Source organism: Leopardus geoffroyi, chromosome B3 (genome assembly GCF_018350155.1).
Source record: "Leopardus geoffroyi isolate Oge1 chromosome B3, O.geoffroyi_Oge1_pat1.0, whole genome shotgun sequence".
Taxonomy (NCBI): Eukaryota; Metazoa; Chordata; class Mammalia; order Carnivora; family Felidae; genus Leopardus; species Leopardus geoffroyi.
The window spans coordinates 85908578-85931603 of NC_059337.1; the positions used below are offsets into that span (position 1 = coordinate 85908578).

A 23026-nucleotide genomic window follows, 5' to 3' on the forward strand; every position below is an offset into this window, starting at 1 on the left:
GTTGGGGGAGCAGCCGTCCTTGCCAGTGTCCTGCCGCGAGCCCCACCTGCTTCCCCTCCCCCGCCCCTGGGGCTTGTGCTGGGCCTGGGGCAGGTTGAGCGGAATCTCCCATCCCCCATGGAATTGGGACCTTAGAGCAAACATCTCCCTGGCAAAGACCGGGCCGAGCTGTGATTCGACCACCTATGCACCCTGTCCCGGGACCACTGCTGCTCTTTCCAACACAAGTGTTCAAACTTTACTGATTTTTGCTTGTTTACCAAAATGTGAGGCCTGCTGGGATTTTCCCCAACCAGCACACTCTGTAAACCCAACCAACCATCCTCGGATTCTCCAGTCTTTTCTGGATATTGGAAACCATATCTCAGCAGCCAGACCCAGGGGAGGAAGCTCACCCTGGCCCCCAGTCCTAAGGCATTCGGGGAGAGGAGCCCCCAGGAAGTTAACAAAGAATACCGCTGGTCATGGAGCAAGGCCTTGGTCTATGCAATTTCCTTCACAAGTGGGGTATGGGAAAAGTCCGGTGAAAAGAGAGATGGAGACAGAATGAGATGAAAAGAAGAGAGGAAGAAAAGATGAAGAGAGGGAAGAAAGGAAAAAGAAAGATGGAATTCTGGGCATGAAATGAGTACATGCCAAGTATGAACCCCCACAAACACTTTCAGGCTAATAGGAGCTCACCCGGCCACTTTTGTTGGGTAGGTTTATCAAGGGTGACACTGAAATCGGCAATAGCCCATCTAAGGACTATGATTTCTCTCTGTCCACAGCCACTTCTTCCTCCTCCCCTCCTCAGGGCAACCTAAGAGTTCCCCAACAACCACATCTGGGTACCAAAGAGACCAGGAAATTAGAAGGAGGGAGAAAGGTCAAAGATGATTATTTTGCTGGGGTGGTGGTGACAGGGGGTGGGCAGCGAGAAGTAGAGAGTTGGAGACAGGAAAAAGATTCCGTACTACAAAGATATTCCAGAGATGGAAACCGGTGGAACAAAGAGGGAAAGCCCAGCTTCCAAAGTCCTGCCTTTGGTGTAGTCCAGTCAGAAACCTCCCAAGACCAGAAAGACCCTGAGAGGCTTGGGATCCATGTCTAACCCTGCATGGGGGATAGCTGTTTTAGAACAGAACAGAGACCCAGATAGACTTTCCCACTTTTGAAAATAGTCTTCCCCTGAATTCCAATTCTGACGAGGCTCCACAGCAGATTAGAAACAAGGATTGGTGTTGAAATCTACAGGGACCATTCGTTCAGTAAAAATGATCCCTCATTCAGATTATTTAAAATGCATGTTATTTAAACATTTTAAAGTTTTAAACGTTGCCTTAGCTGTATAAGACCACAGTAGACACTTCTGAGGTTTCAAAAAAAAAAAAAAAAAAAACCCAAGAAACAAAAAACCAGAAGCCTGGTGCTGAAAACTAGTCCTTTGGTCTCTTTCTCTTCCTTTCACCCTTTCCCTCCTGATGGAAGTATTTAGTTTTTTTCCTTTTGGTTGTCAAGTCCCAGGACTGCTCAAGGTTTGGTTCTACTCAATCTGGAGACAGAACAAAACTCTGTTTCCCTGTGGGACAAGGACTCTGGGCCCAGCTCTTTAGCTGGTTTAGTATCCTTTCAGCCCCCAAACAATTCCAACCCCATCAGGCCAATGATGAGCTGACCCCACCATCACCACCAAAAAAAAAAAAAAAAAAAAAGCCTTTTAAAGCCAAATTAAAACCAAACAAAAGGTGGACTTTTAATCAGAAAAAGAATCCTTTTAATTTGTATAATTTATTAGAAGCTTCTTAGGAACTATATTTAAGCCAAATATCTACATAAGTTACAACAGAAAAAGACTGACGCTGCAAATACCAAACTGCCAAATAATATACACAGATTTGTCAATGCCCATAAAAAATATGATGGGCTGGGGACAGGGGTTGGTTTTGTTTTTGTTTTTGTTTTTTTACAACAAAATGTACAGATTACTAAAAACTAGGCATGTAGTCCAACTTTTGACAGCGTTTTACAGCTACAAGTTCACATCAAACATAAAACAATTTTAGCCAGGGCTTTTCCCCCCCGGGGCTGAGCCTGGGCGGCCAGAGGGCGCTGGGAGGGGGCATTTCCTTTGTGTCAATGACAAGTGGGTCCTGTCGAAGAGTCTTTCCTCTCCCCAGCCCCCATCATCCCTTCAAAAGAAATCCGGGTATTTACAAGCGAGTCCGCCTTGCTGGCACAGTGTACCCAGAGTGAAGTTTGCGATCTTTAGAGTCCAGAGCCAGTCATCGTAGAGCCCTCTCCAAACTGCACCCTGCCTGAGCAAGTGAAACCATTTCAATCACCAAAAAGACACCCCAAAAGCTGTTCTTGTTATGTCCTTCTCTTTTTAAAGACTCCTTAAAGAATTGGATTCACTTGGATGTTTTTATTTTCTTTTTTTAAAAAAATCCCACAAATTTTAGAAAAAAAAAAAAAAAAAGACGTCCAGCAGTTTGGCTTTTGTGTTTTTTTCCCCTCGGTCTAAACGGGACAGATTATTAAGAAAAGTCGAAGCGCAGGGAGCGGCGGGTAGTTGGTGATTGTGTGACCGGCAGGAGGGGAAGCGATGAGGCAGCGCGCTGGGCCCGGCCTGGCCCGGTGTCCTCTCACCAGGTCCGACCATATAGCAAGGTGGAGCAAGACATGGTGCCATAGTCCGAGCCCGAGGAGTTCAGGTGGGACAGGCTGGAGACCTGGCCCTGAAGCGCCGCGGGGCTGGCGGCGTGGTGTGCCAGGTCCGGAGACTGGCCTGCGCTGCCCGGCTGGTGGCCCGGGTGTGCACCCAGGCCAGGGCCACCGCTGCCCACTGAGATAGCCGCCGCGGCCGCCTGAGCAGCCTGCGCCTGCTGCTGCGCCTGCTGTTGCGCGTGGCCTTGAAGGCTGCCGGCACCAGGCGCGGGGGCGCCTGCCTGGCAGGGTTTGCCGTCTTTCACCAGGACCGGCACTGCCACGCGGCGCGGCGACTGCTGCTGCGCTTGCTGCTGCTGCGGGCACCCGGCGCCCCCGCCGCCGCCGCCGCTGTCCTGCTGTAGTTGCTGCTGTGCCGCCTTGTCCTTGGCTTGGCGCTTCATCTTGTAGCGGTGGTTCTGGAACCAGATCTTGACCTGCGTGGGTGTCAGGTGGATCATGCTGGCCAGGTGCTCCCGCTCGGGCGCCGACAGGTACTTCTGTTGCTTGAAGCGTCGCTCCAGCTCGTACACCTGAGCCTGGGAGAAGAGCACCCGGCGCTTCCGGCGTGGTGCGCTTGGCAGCGGGGCCATGTTCTTGCTCACGTCCCCCAGCGAGCCCAGGCCGCCCATGCCGCTCATGTTCATGCCGCTCGCCGGGCCCATGAAGCGGGTGACTGTAGGCGACAAACGCACAGCGTCGGCGGGGACCGGGCCGGGCCAGGCCACCTCTGCCTTCCGCGGCCTTGGCCGGCCCTGCCCACCCCGACGGCTCCCTCCTCACCTAAGCTGCCTCCGCCATGAGAGGCCTAGGTGTCAAGGATGGCTAGCGCCTGCCCCAGGCTTTGCCGTCGAGGGATTTACTGGAAAGCTCCCCACCTCAACCCCGGTTGCCTCCCCACTCTCAGTGCTCCAGCCCAAAAGCAAAGTGGAGAAAGGCCGCTTCCGTTCCTTTCGTGCCCATCCCCGGCCAGAGTCGTGGGGTTATCGGGGCACAGGCGGTGAACTGGGCCCACACCAAAAGCTGGGGTCCCACGGTAGACCCCAAATTTGGGAGCTTAGGAGAGTGGAGTCTTCACTTTCGAAAGCTAGAGCCCCAGACGCTTTGCCTCTTGGCCGCTCTCTCTACTGTCAGCCCCAGTGAGGGCACTTGCTCGTTCCGTTTACAGCCCCCTCTGGAGCCACGCGCGCCCTTCCACCTGCCTAGACTGGAGAGCCAGCCGGGCCGGACGCCTGAGCGCCTCGCAGTAGGGCAGCCTCCGGCCCGGCCAGGCCGCGCCTCTCTGCTCCCTGCTTGCCCCCAGCTCCCTTAGGGTTTTTTTGGGGGGGGGGTTGGGGGAGGGAGGCGCTCCCTCGGCACTCCGAGGTCTCCTGCGCGGAGCAGAGCTCCTAGTCGGCCGCACTGGGGAGAGGCCGAATACTGCTCGCAGGACCCCAGCGTTACCAAGTGTCTCTTCTGGGACACCTCAATCCAGCAGGGGAAAGAATCCCCAGCTCCCGCACCCTACTCCCCGGCGCGGCTGCCGGGCCGCCCACCCTGACGCCCAGTGCGCAGCTGGCAGGAGCCGCGCCTTCTGGGCTGCTCTCCCCGCGCCTCCCGTACTCAGCCCGCGGCCCGGCAGTGGGGCGGCCTCACTTACTGGCGGGGAAGCGCGGGTCTGGGTTGGCGCCGTACCATCCGGGGCCCGAGGCGCTGTTCCGCATGGTGTCCTGGTACGGCGGCAGCTCACTCATGTTGCCCAGGTTGCCGTTGCAGTAGCCCCCCACGGCGGAGTGCGAGAGCTGGGGCACCCCTGCCGCCGTCATGTGGTAGGCGGCGGTGACGGCGCCGTGGTGCCCCACGGCGTGCTGCTGCATGGCCGCGGCCGGCGGAGCCGCCTGGCCCTGCCTGTACGCCGCCAGCGGAGCCCCGAGGCCGCCGCCCTCCATGCCCACTTTCTTGTAGCTTTCCTCCAGGGGACTCAAGATGTCAGACACTGAGAACGGAGTCGTGTGCTTTGGACTCATCGACATGATTCGGCGGCGGCTGGAGGAGGAAGGAAGAGGAGGAAAAAAAAGGGAGAGGGGGAAGGCGAAGCCTCGCTGCTTTTTTTTTTCTCCCTTTGCCAAATATTCTGGTGTTACCTTAACGCCGATCTTGTTGGATGTACACGTAACCGAGTGGACCGAGTCCGCCTTAATTGGCTTGAGTGGAGGCTCGGGGGCTGCCTCGCGTTTGTTTTAGCCCGGCGCCAGGTTTTAGGCAGCCACCAGAGGCGGGGCGTAAGCGCTAAAGCAACAAGACAATAGAAGCCTACATCTTGCCCGAGATAATTAGCTTACATGCTGATGACAAGGTAAACACCTTTAAGTTTCACTTGTCAGGATTTTTAGGTCTCAAAGAGGGAGAGAGAGAGAGCGAGGCAGAGACACGACCCAAAGCATTTCTTTCCCCCTCCCCCGGACACCCCCACCCCATTTTTTGTGGGGTGCGGGCGGCGCGCGGGGGGAGACAGGGGAGGGAAAGGAGGAGGGAACCGAGAGAGGGGAGGGCAAGAGGTGGGGTGAGGAGTAGCCGAGGAGGGGGGATGGTGGGGAGGAAGGAAGGTGAATGCTGCTTTGCAACCAACTTTCGGAGTTACAAAGTGAACCACTTTCCAATATAGTCGGGGTTCCCGGGCGGGGACAAGTCTATAGAGGGAGGGGGCCAAGGGACGGGGTAGGGGTTTCACCTGAGCCTGCTGGGGCTGCTCCTCCCTCCCGCCGCGGCCTCCCAGCCCCGCGCCTTCCCACTGCCTCCGGACCACATCGGGCTTCGCGGTGCCGAGCCCCAGTCACCACCAAACGAGCTCGCGAGTCTGGGGACGAACCCTGGGGCCGCACTGTTGTTCTGCGTGTCTGTCCGTCTGTCTGCCTCTTCTGCCGCCGTCAGAGGGACACCTCTGCTCCCCGCCCCCTTTCCCCCTACCCGAGAGAGAATCCCAGCGGGCGGAGGGGACGCTGAGCAGGGGATCGGCTGCCTCGGAGAGGCTGTCCCAGATCCCCGCGTCCCCCTCCCCCCAGCTCAGGGTCTTCTCAGCGGTCCAGGGCCCCCTGCATCACGCCCCCCCCCACAACCCACCCGCAGCTCCCTTTCCCCACCCCCATTCCTGGCCAAGACAAGCACACTACTGGCCGCCAGAGCTGGGAAGCTGGGGGGCACTAACCCGAAGGGCCATTGCTGAAGTTGCCCCACCTCGAACAAACCTGGTGTCCCCGACCCTCGCCCATCGCCCGGACACGCGGGGTTCTGGGGCTGGAGCTGACTTTCCGAGGACATCACAGCCCCAGCACCCGAGCCCAGGGCCACGCTGTTTTCCCCTCTGATGCTTCAGGGAGGGCGCGGGCAGGGAGCGTCGTAAGTACCCGCCCGCCTGTTGCCGGGCGGAACTGAGCCTGAACCCCGGCGGGACCAGCTGGCCGGGAGGGGGCGAATCCCGAGGCGCGAGCAGCCCAGCAGGCGGGAGGCTGGGCTGAGGCTCGCCTCCGCCCGGAGCTCAGCCATGCAAAAGTGCACTTGCTTCCCCGGGAATAACCAAATATCTTTGTTTAAAGTGGCGGCGTAAATGGCCAGTCGCTTTGTGGCCACGCTGGATATTAGTAGATGAGGATCATTCTGCTTCAATTGGGCGCCTCTCATCCGGCGAGCAAGAAACTGCTTAGGAGGAAGTGGGTTTCCTGTCAGCGCGTTCCCAGGCTTCAAGTGTGAGCCCCGCGCCTTGAGGGTCCTTGGGCGCCTGGAGAGGGGGAGCTGTGGGCTTTCGCTCCCCAGCCGGACCAGAGGCATCGGCCTTGCTGCTCCGGCCAGGCCCCGGCCTCCAGCCCAGTGGACTACAGTGTCGTGCCCTGCGTGGCACAGATCCCGAGACCCACTCCGACTTTTCCCCCTGAGATTCCAAACGTTTTGTCGTTGTTTTGGTTTGGTTTTTCTTTGGCTCTTTTAGCCTCCTCTCCGGCTAGAGGCTGGGAGGGTGGAAAGCTCCTTGTCCAGGCTGGGGCCTCCAACACACTGCCGGGGCCAGTTAAGGGGGCTTCTCGAACTTGTTTTTTTGTTTTCATTTTCTTTCCCCTCCTTGTAGAGAAGGAACTCCCAGTGATGAACAGGCACTTTTGAACGATTTAATTCAGCAGGTTAGGCGCCTTTTCCATTAACAGCAATTGTAGTAAGGAAACTTGTTTTGTTATTGGCTTTTTAACATTTCAGTTCTCTCCTTGAGAAGTGCTCTGTGCTCCCTCAACACAAAGCCAACTTCTATACTAACATTCGGTTTCCTCACCACCTACGTCGCTTATGAAGGGTGACAAAGCCCAGGGCACCCCCTTCCTCCCGCATGTGCCCACGTTTTTGCGCAGCTCCCCTGGCTTTTTGGGGCAGGCAACCCTGCACTTGGGCGCTGAGACGTGCTTGTCCGCTGTACTGTGAAAGACAAGCGCCAGGCTGGTTCCTTGCGCTTCTTCCAAGGGGCTTCTCTGGGGGGGTGGGGGGGGGGTGGGCGGCGCTCTCAGGAAGACTCAGGCTCCATCAACTGCGCGTTGATCTATGTGATATTTAAGCCCTAGGAGCAAGGAGGGAAGACGACTCTGAGCTCAAATGAACCGTCGAGGAGAGCAGACAAAACTGAACACAGATCTTGTCTGCAGGCGGCCCAGAATCCCGGGCTTTTGTTTTGACTGGGGTCTTATTGCTAAGGCGGGGTGGGTTTCCCAGTCACCTGTCTTCTTTCTCCCTTTCCCTCTCCGTTATTTCACATTACTGGTAAGTATAAGAAACACCAAGTATAGAATGGTGTACGTCTCTCTCGGTCTCAATGCCGTTTAGAAGTGTAAGTAATTCTTCACAAGGTTTCTCTGAGATTTTCAGATAAGATGGGGCACATAAAAGCTCTCCGAAAGCTTTAGAAAATTTTTAATTTCATTGCCAGAGCGCCAGATTTCTGTATTGTCGCTAGCACACCCCCCACCCTGCCCTGCCTTTAGGCCTTGAGTGAAGGGGAGAGTTGGGTGCATCTTCCGCAGGCCCTGAGCCTGGGCCTTCGTCCCTCGGCAGCTTCGCAGTCCCGCAGCAGGCTCCGGCTGCGCACGTGGCTAGCAGCTCCCCACCCCCACCCTCAGGCTTGCAGACTGGACCTCCACCCCCAGCCACGCAGCAGGCATTAAGTCTCCGCACTGAGCTCGAGCTGGGCCGGGAGTTGGGGGGCAGAGGGCGGCGGCTGGCCGAGGCTGCTGCTCCGCCCTCCCCCCTGCACCCCCGCAACCAAGATTATGCTGCACCTCACCGCCAGGCGCGCTCACCAGCACTAGCTCTGGACTAGACCTCGCCTGGGCCTTTGCACCACCTTGCGGCACCCCACCCCCACCTCTTCTACCCTTGCCCCTTACACACACACACACACACACACACACACACACACACACACACACTGCCCCACACTCTCTGCGCTGCCCAACATAAGCCTGAAGGACTGAGGCGTCTACCGGAGGGAAAAGGCGTATATCTCCATCTCTGCTCTTGCCGGACCAAAGGCTTTGAGAGTCCGTCCCCTGGCCCCAACACCTCTTCCTAACCCAGGAGTGTCCTTTCTTTTAGCTACCTCCCCCTTCATCTTAAGTAGGGTGACCGAGGTTAACCTAATAATTTCTTCATGGCTGCAGGGAATACTTGGGAAGCCTGAGATTCTCCCTGTAGGTCCCCGCGTCTTCAGTAACTCTCTCAGGCAGAGTGGGTGCAGTGGGGTCCATTTCGGGCTTCTCAAGGAGCTTTCCCCTGGTGGGGCTGCACACGCCTACCTCAACCGCGGCCACACAGCTTTGCTCTCTGCAGCTTGGCCTGGAATCTAAGGAGCCCGGGAGACTGGGGCTCAGGTCCAGGCCCGGCCAGGGACACGTTGAACTGCCACCAACCTTTGCTCACCACCCTTATGGCGGGGGGGGGGAAGCGCCTTTCTGTCCCTCTGGAGTCACTTCTTTGAGAATTTAGGACAGAGGGCTCATACAAGGCTGTATGACTCGGAGTCTGAAGCTTGGATCACTAGAGAAATGAAAAGTCCTTCCCAGTCCTCAGCGCCACATTTTTCTAATTCTCTTCATGGTCCTTCACACCTCTCTTAGGACGGTGAGCGGCCATGTTCCCTTCCGGTGTTCTTTTGCTCCGAGTTTTATCGCAATTCGTGATTTATTCAACAAATGTTTGTTGAGTACTGGCTCTGTGCCAGGCTCCGTGCAAGGCCTAACAATTCAGCTTTAAACAAGCTAGATGTGGCTCCTACCCACACAGAGCTTATAAACTAACAATAAATCACCCAAATAATATGTACATAGTTACTTTGTGACAATGTTACTCTGGGATCCAACCAAGATAGAGGTTTTGATGAAGTCTCCTGGCCCCAACACCTCTTCCTAACCCAGGAGTGTCCTTTCTTTTAGCTACCTTCTTCATCTTAAGTTTTGTGTGTGTGTGTGTGTGTGTGTGTGTGTGTGTGTGTGTGAGTAGGACGGGGGTGGGGAGTGTTCTTCACCATAGCCGATCTTAAAGTGCCCAGGGGTCATAGGCAGAGCATTTGAGTACAAGTCAGAAGTCCTGGGACTGGAGCCCTGGCTTTGCCACGTTTCAGCTCTGTGATATAGTTCTGCTGGACTCCCACCACACCCTGGAGCCACTCTGCCCACAGCCTGAGTAAACTAAGGTGTTGCTTACTGGCCTCCCTAATTTAGGGTGAGATCCTGTTTTATTTATTCTTGAATTTTCCAGTGTCTCAAGAAATGTTGAATTAAGGAAATAAAGCCTCTTAGCACCTGATTCCTGAACAGCAAAAAAATAGTCATAATCTCTCCTTGTGTACCTCCCAGGTTGTACTAGGGATCCAAGTATTTAAGGATGAGAGCCATGAGTTTGTAAAGCATAAAAATTGCTAGCAAATGAAAGGGATTATTACTTAGGACTCTGTATCTTGAATTTATAGAAACTATGAATCCAGGCTTCTAACTCTGCATGAAGCTCTCTGGGCCCTCGGCTGTTCCTGTGCCTAGCCCCCACGGTGGGCGAACCTTCCTCAGCCAGGAGCAGGCTCCCGAGCCTGGCTGAGCTGGGTTCTCGGGTGCCGTCGAGGCAACGACACCCAGGAAGACAAAGCAGGAAAGCAGCCAGGCGCGGGGGGTCGCTGCTCCCCAATGAGATCCAAGGAACGGAGAATCCGGAGCCCCCTCTGGAGGGCGTCTTTCTCTCCCTGAAGGATCTCACCGGAACCCCTTGCGCTTTTTTCCCAGGCACCAGAATTGAGAGCCTCTGAGGGATCTATTCGAAGAAGGTGGGTGGAGGGCAGGGGCTGTAGTAGGGGGCTTTCCCGAGGAGGCTTTCGAAGAGGCTGTTCGAGGAACAGATTCGGAGCTAAGGCGCGCTCTCTCACTGCTCCCTGTCTGGACTTGAGCATCTAGGGTCTTCGCGGGCCACCTTCCTTTTGCGGACACCCTCCTCAAGCCGTGGCCTCTGCGCAGGCCCGGGGGGGGGAGGGGGAGGCTACGCTGGGATGTCTGAGAGTAGCTCCAGTGTCACCTTCTCCCTGCACTGGCGCTGTCTGGTGTGGAGTGGGAGTCCTCCCAGGGAGGAGAGTCCATCCTCCGGCCTTTAGTGTCAAAGAACCTTTTCCTCTGTCAGGTCAAGTCTTCCAAGAGGTTCACACCTGTGGTCTCAGAACTTGCCTATTTTCATGTCACACGGTTCAAGCCTAATTCAACTTGTCCCAAGTTACAGCCAGAGCCCCTATAGTCAAGGCGCCCCCTGGCGGGAAGAGATCTTGGGTAGCAGCGACTTCGGGGATTGGTTTACAAAGTAGAGAGAAGGAGGAAATTCAGCGCTAGCAGCATCCTTTGAAATGCGGAGAAACCGATACTGGGGTGGGAAGTGGGGAGGGGGCCGACCTACAGCTGCTGGGAGACCCAGCGAGGCCGATGCGGGGCGCCCTGGAAGACAGAGGCATAAGTAGAGCCAGAGCCCTGTAGCGGATTGGCTTGTTTGCTCCCAGTTCTTCGTTCCTGTTTAAATTAAAAGCCTGTAAGTGGGCGACAGGGTGGACGGTGGTGATTTCGCCATACTCTGCACAGATAGGAAGCCCCCATCCTAAGGAATGGGAACATCCTAGGAGGCGCGTGCAGTTCGGAAGAAAGTTTTGGAGCGACTGCTGAAGCCGAAACGACAAGATTCAAGAAGGTTCCTCGCGGCGCCGCGGCTGTTTCGCCCTAGGACCTGTGCAGCTGCATTCAACTTTAGATAGCTGAAACCTGCAGCTCTTCCACCCTTCCGTCTCCCATCAAACCGAAGCCCCGGCAGTGTGAGCCCGAGGGCCTATAGTAGTCGTGATTTCCTCAGAGTTGCCAGCAGCGCTCTGGGGTTTATTTCTCTGTTCCTTTCCCCTCTCCAATCTCCCATCCTTCCCCCCAACCCCCAACACTGGGTCCAGGCAAAGTTTCAAGCAGCCGCATTAACACCCCCGCCAGGCGCTCTGCGGAAGATTTCAGCAGCTTCGGGTTTTCTGGGAGGAGACCTAGCTTGGCTTCCCCACCCCTCGCCTCCCAGGACTCTGGGTCGACCTCGGACTTTACTGGACCAGTGCGATCCGCAGCGCCCTCTTCCAGCCATTCGGAGAACTGCACCCTCAGGGCCGTCCTGGGGGAAGCAAGCTTTTTGTTCCCAGGTCCGCCAGGCAAGACTGGTAGCGTTCAGACTGGTAGTGGTTCACCCTCCACGAATTTGCCCATATCACTATTCATCATACTATCTACCCAGCCATACGCCTGGCTGCTAATCGGTCCACCCAGAGCCACTGCAGTATAGGTGTTATGATGGACGCTTGGGATCTCCCAGTCTCCTGCACCTGCTATTTGAAAAAGCTCAAGTGTAGATCAGGGCCATGGAAACTGCTGTGATATCTAAAGCTTTCCTCTAATTATGCTTTCCCTTGATATCTAGTTATAATCTCCTCTCCGTATCTGACGGCAATTTGACACGTATTTGGTGGCCCCTGTAGAAGCTTGCACTTTCTGCATGTCCAAGGTCTGCAGAAAGCAGTGGCCCCACTGGCTCAACACAAGGGGGCTCTCTTTGCTATTGAAGCAGTAGGTAGATAGCACCTAGAAAATATACCGGATCGGGAATACTTCTGGAACTAGTTACACTCTGACGGGTGCCCTCCAGCCCTCCAATCTCTGGCACAAACTCACCTAGCCAGGCTTTCTTCCCAGATAGTTCCCCCTTCTTAGACTCTTGCCAAGACTGCATCCTTTCCACCCCCTCTCCTCATGTGCCTAAATTACTCAGCTTTTGTTCTTTTTCACTTAGAATATCATTTCCACCTCCATAACTAAGTCATGCCCTTCTTTTAAAAAAGCTCAATCGCCTTTTCCAAAAACGAAATGTCTGGCACACAGTAGGAGCTCAATATGTTTGCAGAATAAATGGATGGATCTATATTGCACTTGTCTGTTACAGTAATAAGACAATTTACTCTAATTGAATGATTTCCTAATTGTTTCATATGTTTGTGTTCTCCTTTCAGCTAGACTATTGGGCCCTTGATTTCAAGGATTGTGCCAAACACTTAGACATGTCCCCAGAAATGGGCTCAGTGCACTGCATTTGATCCTGTTAATCATCTCTTTTCAAAATTCTCTCATTGGCTTCAAAGTCACTCCTCAGTTATGGTTCTCCTCCATCTCTGGCTATTTTATTCTGCATTGTTGAACTTCTTTCCTCCTCTGCTTGCCCATCTCCATGGCTTCAACTACCATCTACTGCTGATGGTTTCCAAGTATGTGCTTCCAGCCAACCACTCCCCAGAGTTTCATACATAGATTTCCAGCCGTTTATCTTCTCATATAAATGTCTATGATTTAGACATCCCAATCTTGAGATATCCCAATCTGAACTCAAAACATTGCTGCAACTGGCTTCTTGTTTTGTGTTCTTGATCCAGGTGAATTGCATGCACATGTCCCCTCCCCATAATCCCACTCCTCCCATTGGCTCTTGTATTAGTCTGCTTGGGCTGCCATAACAAAATAGCATAGACTGGGTGGCTTAAACAACAGAAATTTATTTTTTCACAGTTCTGGAAGCTGGGAAGTCCAAGATCAAGCTCTTGCCATTTAGTTTCAGGTGAACTCTTCCTGGCTTGTATACAGTACCTTCTAACTGAAGGGAAGAGATCTCTCTCTCTCTCTCTCTTCCTGTTTTCATAAGGCCACAGTCCTATTGGATTAGGGCCCCACCCCTATGACCTCATTTAACATATTTAACATTAATTGTCTCCTAAATACCTTACCTCCAGGTACAGTTATATTGATGGTTAGGGCTTCAACATATGAATTTGGGGGACAAATTCAGTCTAAACCAGCTTCCAAGCCATCTATCTGAATATCATCCTTTTCCTGTTCCTTATCCAACTAGTTATAAAGTCATATCACTTCCACATCTTAGATGTCTCCCAAATCCTGCCTTACTTCTTCATAACCAGTTCTTCCCTCCTTACGCTTCTGTCAAGGCCATTCATCATCTATTGCCTATCATGTAGCTCTTGTTTCTACCTTTAGGCTCTCTCCACTCTAGTCTATGGTTCTTGTCCACAGGACAGAGTCCAACATATTCCTCCAAACTAATTTCTCCCTGCCTCACTACCTACCTCTTCTCCCCCTTATCTCCAGCTGCCCTAAACTTTTGTTGAAGGAGGTCACTGAGAGGACATGACCACTGGCTGACCTGTGAGCTGAACTTAGGCAATCAGGTGTTCCTCACCCCCTCCCCTGTATATATATATATATATATATATATATATATATATATAATAAATATATATATAAATATATATAATATAAATATAAATATATATATATAAATATATATATAATAGCTTTTTTTTTAGCAAGGGATTAGGGAGAGTGTTGTAAAAGGAAGTCACATTATCTTTTTTGTCAACTTCCTTTAGTTGAATCTCATATTTTTGAAATTACTAAAATTTTTCTTTCACCAGTTTATCTAGATCTACTTTTTTGTCTTGAAAGTCTCACTGAAAATTTCTTTCCAGCAAAATGAATATAGCCATTAATAACTCCACAATTGATATTTGTGGCTAGTTGATATTTTCCAACATGGCTTCAAGAAGGAGAAAGACATTTCTCTCATATATTATCATATCTGACAGGTTGGTTGCTATGGTAAATGCTTCCCAGATATGATACCATTGAGTGTTTGTTTTGTTTTGTTTTTCGTTTTTTGTTTTGCAGGATCTGCGCTGCTTGGCCAGAGAACTCAGTGGAAGTTCTATTCAAAGACTCACTGGTTCGATGCCTGGTTAGTCATCTTTCATGCTGTTGTGGCTGAAAGATATCCAAAAGAACTGGGCTGTGTCCTGCTTAAACTTCTGGGCCTTAACATCCTGATGCATATAACAGTAGAAAATACTTCTCATGCATTTTACAGCCAAGCTCCTACATCCTTCTCTTTTCATTATCAATGTGACTACATGCAAGAGTTTAAAGCCCAAGTCCAAAAAGCACAGTATAGGCTGTACTGGATCTTGGTATTGTGGTCATCATCATATATTCTAGCGGAAAAGACACCTGTGGTTGGACCTTGAAACACCAGCAATATTAACTTGACAATTCTGTAATAATATTCTGATTTATCCCACAGGGTTTAACAATCAGATCTTAGGAGATTAATGCTTTTAAGAGGTTCATAAACTGAGAGAGATCTTAAGAAATTGGATGAAGAGGACATGACTGCATCAGGTGAAGCTGCAATTTCAAATTATTCATTCTAATTATAAGCATTGCAAGCTAAACTTAATGCTTGGTCTGGACTCTGTCTTGCTCCAGGGCCTTCCACCTCACTTTGGCCAAGAGCCCCACATCCTTACCATATGTTCAGGCTGTGGACTTGCCATTTGATTCTCATTTATAGTTTCTGTTTGTTCATTTACTACAAGTATATTTTCCTTTATGTCCTTGAGCACAGTTATAATAGCTGCTTTAAAATCCTTGTCTGCTCATTTCAACACTAGGGTCATTCTAAGGTTGGTATTCATTGATTATGTTTTGTGTATGGGTCTCATTTTATTTTTTCTCCATAGTATCATTGGGATTGCATCCATCTTGATTATTCATTGTAGAAACTCTGTAGCTTTCCAGCTAAGGCTTAGTGGCAACTATGGCTTCTCTTTAAGAAAAAAGCAAAAAAGTCAAAAACTTCTCCAATTCCATTACTTGTTAGAACTTCCCCATCCAGTGTAAGCTATGGAAACTTTCAGCTGACAGATCCATTCATTACTTAGCCTTCTGGAATCCCATCCTATTTATTCACTGCTTACATTCAGTCAAAAACTCAAGGATATGTTATGTGTATTTCTGGAGCTCTTTTTTTGTCATTGCTCTGTCCTCTCTAGACTGTTCCACACATTCTACCTACCTTATCCTCCTCAAACTTTTTTTTCTTCTCCTCAAACTTTGATCTCTATATGCTGCTTAAGATCCCTTCTCTGTGTCCTTGTCTAAATGGTCCTTGCATCCAGAAAGCTGGGGTGATTATACAGACCTCCTCATTTGTTTCTCTATTTTCAAGATCACAGTTCTGAATTAGTTGTGGTCCAATGTCTGAAAATTTGTTTCACATGTTTTGTCTAGTTGTCTACGTGCAGACAGTGAGAAGGCATGATTGGCACTAGTTAGTCATGGCTAGAAGTGGGACCAGTGATCTTTTTTTTTTTTTTTTTTAATTCCCAGAAATCTTCAAAACAAGAGCTAGAGTCAATAGAGTGACATTTGTATGGACATAAAACATATAGAATTAGATTTGGGCTGACAATGTTTTTCCTCCCAGGAATCAGCTGTAGAAAATATTTACATAAGCCCCTGCACCTAAATCCCTCATGGATTGATCATTGCTTCTGATTTACTAGGCAAAGACAATATCACGGGCCCAAAAGGCAAAGGAGTTTCTGTTAAATGAGGTACACATTCAACTGAAAGTCACTGAGTGTTGTAGTGAAAGCCCTTTCCTAAGAAACAACAAAATAACCACAAAGTTAAATTGAGACTTTGGGAGAAGCCAACCAGAATTCCCAAACTTTGAAGCAAAATAACAGGAACTAAAGTGGGTCATGGATCAGATGTGGAGCTTTTTTAGTCGAGATTCAATTAAAGAAGCAGAATCACTACGAAACATAGATGATAGATAGATATGTAGGTAGCTAGACAACTAGATATAGATAGCTATACTAAGATGTATTTCAGACACACACACAAATGTCTTTGTTATAGGAATTTGACCTCAATTGTAGAAGCTGCTCTAGAAGTCTTTGTAAGGGTGTTGATTTTACCTGATGTTAGAGCTTGAAGTTCACAGGGTAGATAGGTGGGAAGGGAAGATGAATTTATTTTATTTTATTTTATTTTATTATTTTATTTTATTCTTATTTTTTTAATATTTTATTTTTTAATTTTAATTTTATTTTTTATTTTTTTAAACTTACATCCAAATTAGTTAGCACATAGTGCAACAATGATTTCAGGAGTAGATTCCTTAGTGCCCCTTACCCATTTAGCCCATCCGCCCTCCCACAACCCCTCCATCAACCCTCAGTTTGTTCTTCATATTTATGAGTCTCTTCTGTTTTGTCCCCCTCTCTGTTTTTATATTATTTTTGTTTCCCTTCCCTTATGTTCATCTGTTTTGTCTCTTAAAGTCCTCATAGGAGTGAAGTCATATGATTTTTGTCTTTCTCTGACTGGCTAATTTCATTTAGCATAATACCCTCCAGTTCCATCCACATAGTTGCAAATGGCAAGATTTCATTCTTTTTGATTGCCGAGTAATACTCCATTGTATATATATACCACCTCTTCTTCATCCATTCATCCATCGATGGACATTTGGGCTCTTTCCATACTTTGGCTATTGTTGATGGTGCTGCTATAAACATGGGGGTGCATGTGTCCCTTCAAAACAGCACACCTGTATCCCATGGATAAATGCCTAGTACTGCAACTGCTGGTCATAGGGTACTTCTATTTTTAGTTTTTTGAGGAACCTCCATACTGTTTTCCAGAGTGGCTGCACCAGCTTGCATTCCCATCAACAATGCAAAAGAGATCCTCTTTCTCCGCATCCTCGCCAATATCTGTTGCTGCCTGAGTTGTTCATGTTAGCCATTCTGACAGGTGTAAAGTGGTATCTCATTGTGGTTTTGATTTGTATTTCCCTGATAATGAGTGATGTTGAGCATTTTTTCATGTTTCGGTTGGCCATCTGGATGTCTTCTTTGGAGAAGTGTCTATTCATATCTTTTGCCCATTTCTTCACTGAATTATTTGTTTTCTGGGTGTTGAATTTGATAAGTTCTTTATAGATTTTGGATACTAACCCTTTATCTGATATGTCATTTGCAAATATCTTCTCCCATTTTGTTGGTTGCCTTTTAGTTTTGCTGATGGTTTCCTTCGCTGTGCAGAAGCTTTTTATTTTGATGAAGTCCCAGTAGTTCATTTTTGCTTTTGTTTCCCTTGCCTCCGGAGACATGTTGAGTAAGAAGTTGCTGTGGACAAGATCAAAGAGGTTTTTGCCTGCTTTTTCCTCAAGGATTTTGATGGCTTCCCGTCGTACATTGAGGTCTTTCATCCATTTTGAGTTTATTTTTGTGTATGGTATAGGAAACTGGTCCAGGTTCATTCTTGTGCATGTCGCTGTCCAGTTTTCCCAGCACCACTTGCTGAAGAGACTGTCTTGATTCCATTGAATATTCTTTCCTGCTTTGTCAAAGATTAGTTGGCCATACATTTGTGGGTCCATTTCTGGGTTCTCTCTTCTGTTCCATTGATCTGAGTGTGTGTTCTTTTTTTTTTTTTTTTTTTTTCTGAGTGTGTGTTCTTGTGCCAGTACCATACTGTCTTGATGATTACAGCTTTGTAGTATAGCTTGAAGTCCGGGACTGTGATGCCTCCTATTTTGGTTTTCTTTTTCAAGATTGCTTTGGCTATTCGGGGTCTTTTCTGATTCCATACAAATTTTAGAATTGTTTGTTCTAGCTCTGTGATGAATGCTGGTGTTATTTTGATAGGGATTGCATTGAATACGTAGATTGCTTTGGGTAGTATCAGCATTTTAACAGTGTTTGTTCTTCCTATCCAGGAGCATGGAATCTTTTTCCTTTTTTTGTGTGTCTTCTTCAATTTCTTTCATAAGCTTTCTATAGTTTTCAGTGTATAGATTTTTCACCTCTTTGGTGAGATTTATTCCTAGATATTTTATGGTTTTGGTGTAATTGTAAATGGGATCGATTCCTAGATTTCTCTTTCTGTCGCTTCATTGTTGGTGTATAGGAATGCAACCGATTTCTGTGCATTGACTTTATATCCTGCCACTTTGCTGAATTAATGAATCAGTTCTAGCAGTTTTTTGTGGAATCTTTTGGGTTTTCCATATAGAGTATCATGTCATCTGCAAAGAGTGAAAGTTTGACCTCCTCCTGGCCAATTTGGATGCCTTTTATTTCTTTGTGTTGTCTGATTGCAGAAGCTAAGACTTCCAAAACTATGTTGAATACCAGTGGTGAGAGTGGACATCCCTGTCTTGTTCCTGACCTTAGAGGGAAATCTCTCAGCTTTTCCCCATTGAGGATGATATTAGCGTTGGGTTGTTCATATATGGCTTTTATGATCTCCAGGTATGCTCCTTCTATCCCTATTTTCCTGAGGGTTTTTATGAAGAAAGGATGCTGTATTTTGTCAAGTGCTTTCTCTGCATCTATTGAGAGGATCATATGATTCTTGTCCTTTCTTTTATTGATGTGATGAGTCATGTGAATTGTTTTGCGGATATTGAACCAGCCCTGCATCCCAGGTATAAATCCCACTTGGTCGTGGTGAGTAATTTTTTCAATGTATTGTTGGATCCAGTTGGCTAATATCTTGTTGAGGGTTTTTGCATCCATGTTCTTCAGGGAAATTGGTCTATAGTTCTCCTTTTTAGTGGGGTCTCTGTCTGGTTTTGGAATCAAGGTAATGCTGGCTTCCTAGAAAGAGTTTGGAAGTTTTCCTTCCATTTCTGTTTTTTGGAACAGCTTCAAGAGAATAGGTGTTAACTCTTCCTTAAATGTTTGGTAGAATTCCCCTGGAAAGCCATCTGGCCCTGGGCTCTTGTGTTTTGGCAGATATTTGATTACTAATTCGATTTCCTTACTGGTTATGGGTCTGTTCAAATTTTCTATTTCTTCCTGTTTCAGTTTTGGTAGTGTATATGTTTCTAGGAATTTTTCCATTTCTTCCAGATTGCCCATTTTATTGGCATATACTTGCTCATAATATTCTCTTATTATTGTTTGTATTTCTGCTGTGTTGGTTGTGATCTCTCCTCTTTCATTCTGGATTTTATTTATTTGGGTCCTTTCCTTTTTCTGTTTTGATCAAACTGGCTAGAGGTTTATCAATTTTGTTAATTCTTTCAAAGAACCAGTTTCTGATTTCATTGATCTGTTCTACTGTTTTTTGATTTCGATAACATTAATTTCTGCTTTAATCTTTGTTATTTCCTGTCTTCTGCTGGGTTTGGGTTTTATTTGCTGTTCTTTTTCCAGCTCCTTAAGGCATAAGGTTAGGTTGTGTATCTGAGATCTTTCTTCCTTCTTTAGGAAGGCGTGGATTGCTATATATTTTCCTCTTATGACTGCCTTTGCTGCATCTCAGAGGTTTTGCATTGTGGTGTTATCATTTTCATTGGCTTCCTTATACTCTTTAATTTCGTCTTTAACTGCTTGGTTAGCCCATTCATTCTTTAGTAGGATGTTCTTCAGTCTCCAAGTATTTGTTACCTTTCCGAATTTGTTCTTGTGGTTGATTTCGAGTTTCATAGCACTGTGGTCTGAAAATATGCATGGTATGATCTCGATCTTTTTGTACTTACTTAGGGCTGATTTGTGTCCCAGTATATGGTCTATTCTGGAGAACATCACATGTGCACTGGAGAAGAATGTATATTCTGCTGCTTTTGGATGAAATTTTCTGAATCTGTTAAGTCCATCTGGTCCGGTGTGTCATTCAAAGCCATTGTTTCCTTGTTGATTTTTTGATTAGATGATCTGTCCATTGCTGTGAGTGGAGTGTTGATGTCTCCTCCTATTATGGTATTACTATTGATGAGTTTCCTTATGTTTGTGATTAATTGATTTATATAGTTGGGTGCTCTCACATTTGGCACATAAATGTTTACAATTGTTAGGTCTTCTTGGTGGATAGACCCCTTGATTATGATATAATGCCCTTCTGCATCTCTTGATACAGTCTTTATTTTAAAGTCTAGATTGTCTGATATAAGTATGGCTACTCCAGCTTTCTTTTGTCAACCATTAGCATGGTAGAAGGTTCTGCATCCCCTTACTTTCAATCTGAAGGTATCTTTAGGTCTAAAGTGAGTCTCTTGTAAACAGCACATAGATGGATCTTGTTTTCTTATCCGTTCTGTTACCCTATGTTTTTGATTGGAGCATTGAGTCAATTGACGTTTAGAGTGAATATGGAAAGATATGAATTTATTGCCATTATGATGCTTGTAGAGTTGGAGTTTTCGGTCCTTCTAGTCTTTGTTGCTCTTGGTATTTATATATATATATATATATATTTTTTTTTTTTTTCCTCATCTTTCCTCCCCTCAGAGAGTCCCCCTTAAAATTTCTTGCAGGGCTGGCTTAGTGGTCACAAACTCCTTTAATTTTTGTTTGTTTGGGAAACTTTTTATCTGCCTTCTATTTTGAAAGACAGCCTTGCTGGATGAAGAATTCTTGGCTGCATATATTTCTGATTCAGCACACTGAATATATCCTGCTACTCCTTTCTGGCCTGCCAAGTTTCTGTGGATAGTTCTGCTGCAAACCTGATCTGTCTTCCCTTGTAGGTTAGGGACTTTTTTTCCCTTGCTGCTTCATGATACTCTCCTAGCCTGAGTATTTTGTGAAACTGACTATGATATGCCTTGATGGTGGTCTATTTTTGTTGAATCTAATGGGGGTCCTCTGTGCTTCCTGGATTTTGATGTCTATGTCTTTCCCCAGGTTAGGAAAGTTTTCCACTATGATTTGCTCCATAACTCTTCTACCCCTATTTCCCTCTCTTCCTCTTCTGGGACCCCTATGATTCTGATGTTTCTTTTTAATGAATCACTGAATTCTCTAATTCTTAAATCATTCTCTTTTGCCTTAATCTCCCTCTTTTTTTCTGCTTTGTTATTCTCTAAGTTTGTCCTCTATACCACTGATTCTCTGTTCTGCCTTGTCCATTCTTGCCGCTGCTGCATCCATCCATGATTGCAGCTCAGTTACAGAATTTTTAATTTCATTCTGGCTATTTTTTACTTCTTGTATCTCTGCAGAAAGATATTCTAATCTATTTTCAACTCCAGCTAGTATTCTTATTATCGTGATTCTAAATTCTGGCTCAGACATGTTGCTTGTATCTGTGTTGGTTAAATCCCTGGCTGTCATTTCTTCATGCCCTTCTTTTGGGGTGAATTCCTTTGTTTTGTCATTTTAAAGGGAGAAAAGGAATTAATGAGGTAGAAAAATTAAAATTAAAAAAATATTAAAATTAAAAAATTAAACACACACACACACACCAAAATCGAATAAATGATGCTAGATTCTAGGTGTGTTTTGGTCTGGGTGTTGAAAGCGGTTTGACAGATTAGAGAAAAAAAGGGGGGGGGAGGAAATTGTTTGAGAATTTAAAAAAATGACTAAAATGAGATGATGGGAGTAAAATAGAATTTGAAAAAATATACACAAAAGTAATGAATAAAGTAAGAAAAAAATAAAAAAATATATTTTTAATAAAAATTAAAAATAAATATGAATCCTCTCTTTTTGTATTCAAGAAAAAGAAAAGAAATGAAAAACAGAAAGAAGATAAAAAAAGAAAAAAAGGAAATCGTTTGAAAATTTGAAAAAGTGAATACACTGTAGTAGACTAAAATAAAATGATGGGGGCGCCTAGGTGGTGCAGTCGGTTAAGCGTCCGACTTCAGCCAGGTCACGATCTTGCGGTCCGTGAGTTCGAGCCCCGCGTCGGGCTCTGGGCTGATGGCTCAGAGCCTGGAGCCTGCTTCCGATTCTGTGTCTCCCTCTCTCTCTGCCCCTCCCCCATTCATGCTCTGTCTCTCTCTGTCCCAAAAATAAATAAACATTGAAAAAATAAACAAAAAATTAAAAAAAAATAATAAAATAAAATAAAATAAAATAAAATAAAATAAAATGATGGAAGTAAAATAGAATTTGAAAAAATTTACACAAAAGTAAAAATTATAGTAATAAAAATTAAAGAAAAATATTTTTAATAGAAATTGAAAGTAAAAATGAAGTTTTTCTCTTGCTGCATTCACGAAAAAGAAAAGAAACAAAAAAGAGAAAAAAGAAAGAAAAGAAAAAAAGGAAATCGTTTGAAAATTTGAAAAGGTGAATATGCTAAAATAAAATGATGGACGTAAAATAGAATTTGAAAATTTTACACAAAAGTAAAAAATATAGTAATAAAAATTAAGGAAAAATATTTTTAATAAAAATTGAAAATAAAAATAAATTTTTTCTCTTTCTGTATTCAAGAAAAAGAAAAGTAGTGTAAAAGAGAAAAAAAAAAGAAAGAAAATTGAATAGATGGACCTGCTAACAGAATGAGGTAGGACTGACATTACTTCGTTTTCCCCTAGAAGTCAGTATATGTAGCGTTTCATAGTCCATAGACTAAGCCAGCAGTGAGACTTGTGTTATTGAAGAGTGAGGTTGGCCCACTTGAGCGGGGCTCAGTGTAATAGCTCCGCTCTCCACTAGATGGCGCTGCTATCCTACTGGGGTGGATGGTTGTGGGGTTCCTAGGTGTGTATGCGCATGCGCCAGAGCGGTAAAAATGGTGCCACCCCTTACCCAATGTGTTCTCCCGGATCAACAATTGCGCCCCTGTCCTCTGTCTTCAGCTTTCATGCACTCCCTGCTTTTTCACTCTCTGTGACCAGGCCCCAGGCCTCTCTTCCACGTTTTGACTCAGATGTGGTTGTTTCTGAAGGACTGCGGCTTTGACCTCTTCCGCCCCTCTGCGGGAGGGTCTCACCGAACAATGGCTGAATGAGCAATGGCTGAATGTCGGCTGCACCCAGGAACACTTGATGGACCCTGCTGCTGCCAGTGCCCTGAGACTGCGGCCAGGTGCCAGTGCGCCCCAGTAAAAGTTCCTGAGACAGTGTAGCAGCAGCTTATCAGGGATTATGGAAAATCACAACACACATCTGGCACCAGGCTTCA

At 47.0% G+C, this 23026-nt stretch overlaps 1 protein-coding gene and 1 long non-coding RNA gene across 6 annotated transcripts; one reads left to right on the plus strand and one right to left on the minus strand.

Annotated features, from left to right (window-relative positions):
* Positions 1 to 1710: 1710 nt before the first annotated feature.
* NKX2-1 (NK2 homeobox 1) lies at positions 1711 to 6112 on the minus strand. 5 transcript variants are annotated; one of them, XM_045450730.1, is made up of 4 exons: positions 5913 to 6112; positions 5537 to 5630; positions 4328 to 4713; positions 1711 to 3364 (listed from the first exon to the last, which is right to left on the minus strand). In XM_045450730.1, the coding sequence occupies exons 1-4, from the start codon at positions 5983 to 5985 to the stop codon at positions 2628 to 2630; spliced, it is 1290 nt and encodes a 429-aa protein (XP_045306686.1). In that variant the 5' UTR covers positions 5986 to 6112; the 3' UTR covers positions 1711 to 2627. The 5 variants fall into 5 exon arrangements, with proteins under 5 accessions (XP_045306686.1, XP_045306685.1, XP_045306689.1 ...); XM_045450729.1 differs by having other exon boundaries at positions 5399 to 5630; XM_045450733.1 differs by lacking the exons at positions 5537 to 5630; positions 5913 to 6112 and adding exons at positions 4812 to 4956; positions 5399 to 5504.
* Positions 6113 to 13972: 7860 nt separating this feature from the next.
* Positions 13973 to 22811, plus strand: LOC123582262. Its single transcript, XR_006704290.1, has 3 exons — positions 13973 to 14043; positions 14386 to 14483; positions 22334 to 22811. It is a non-coding gene; the product is annotated as an uncharacterized LOC123582262 (long non-coding RNA).
* The last annotated feature ends 215 nt before the right edge of the window (positions 22812 to 23026 follow it).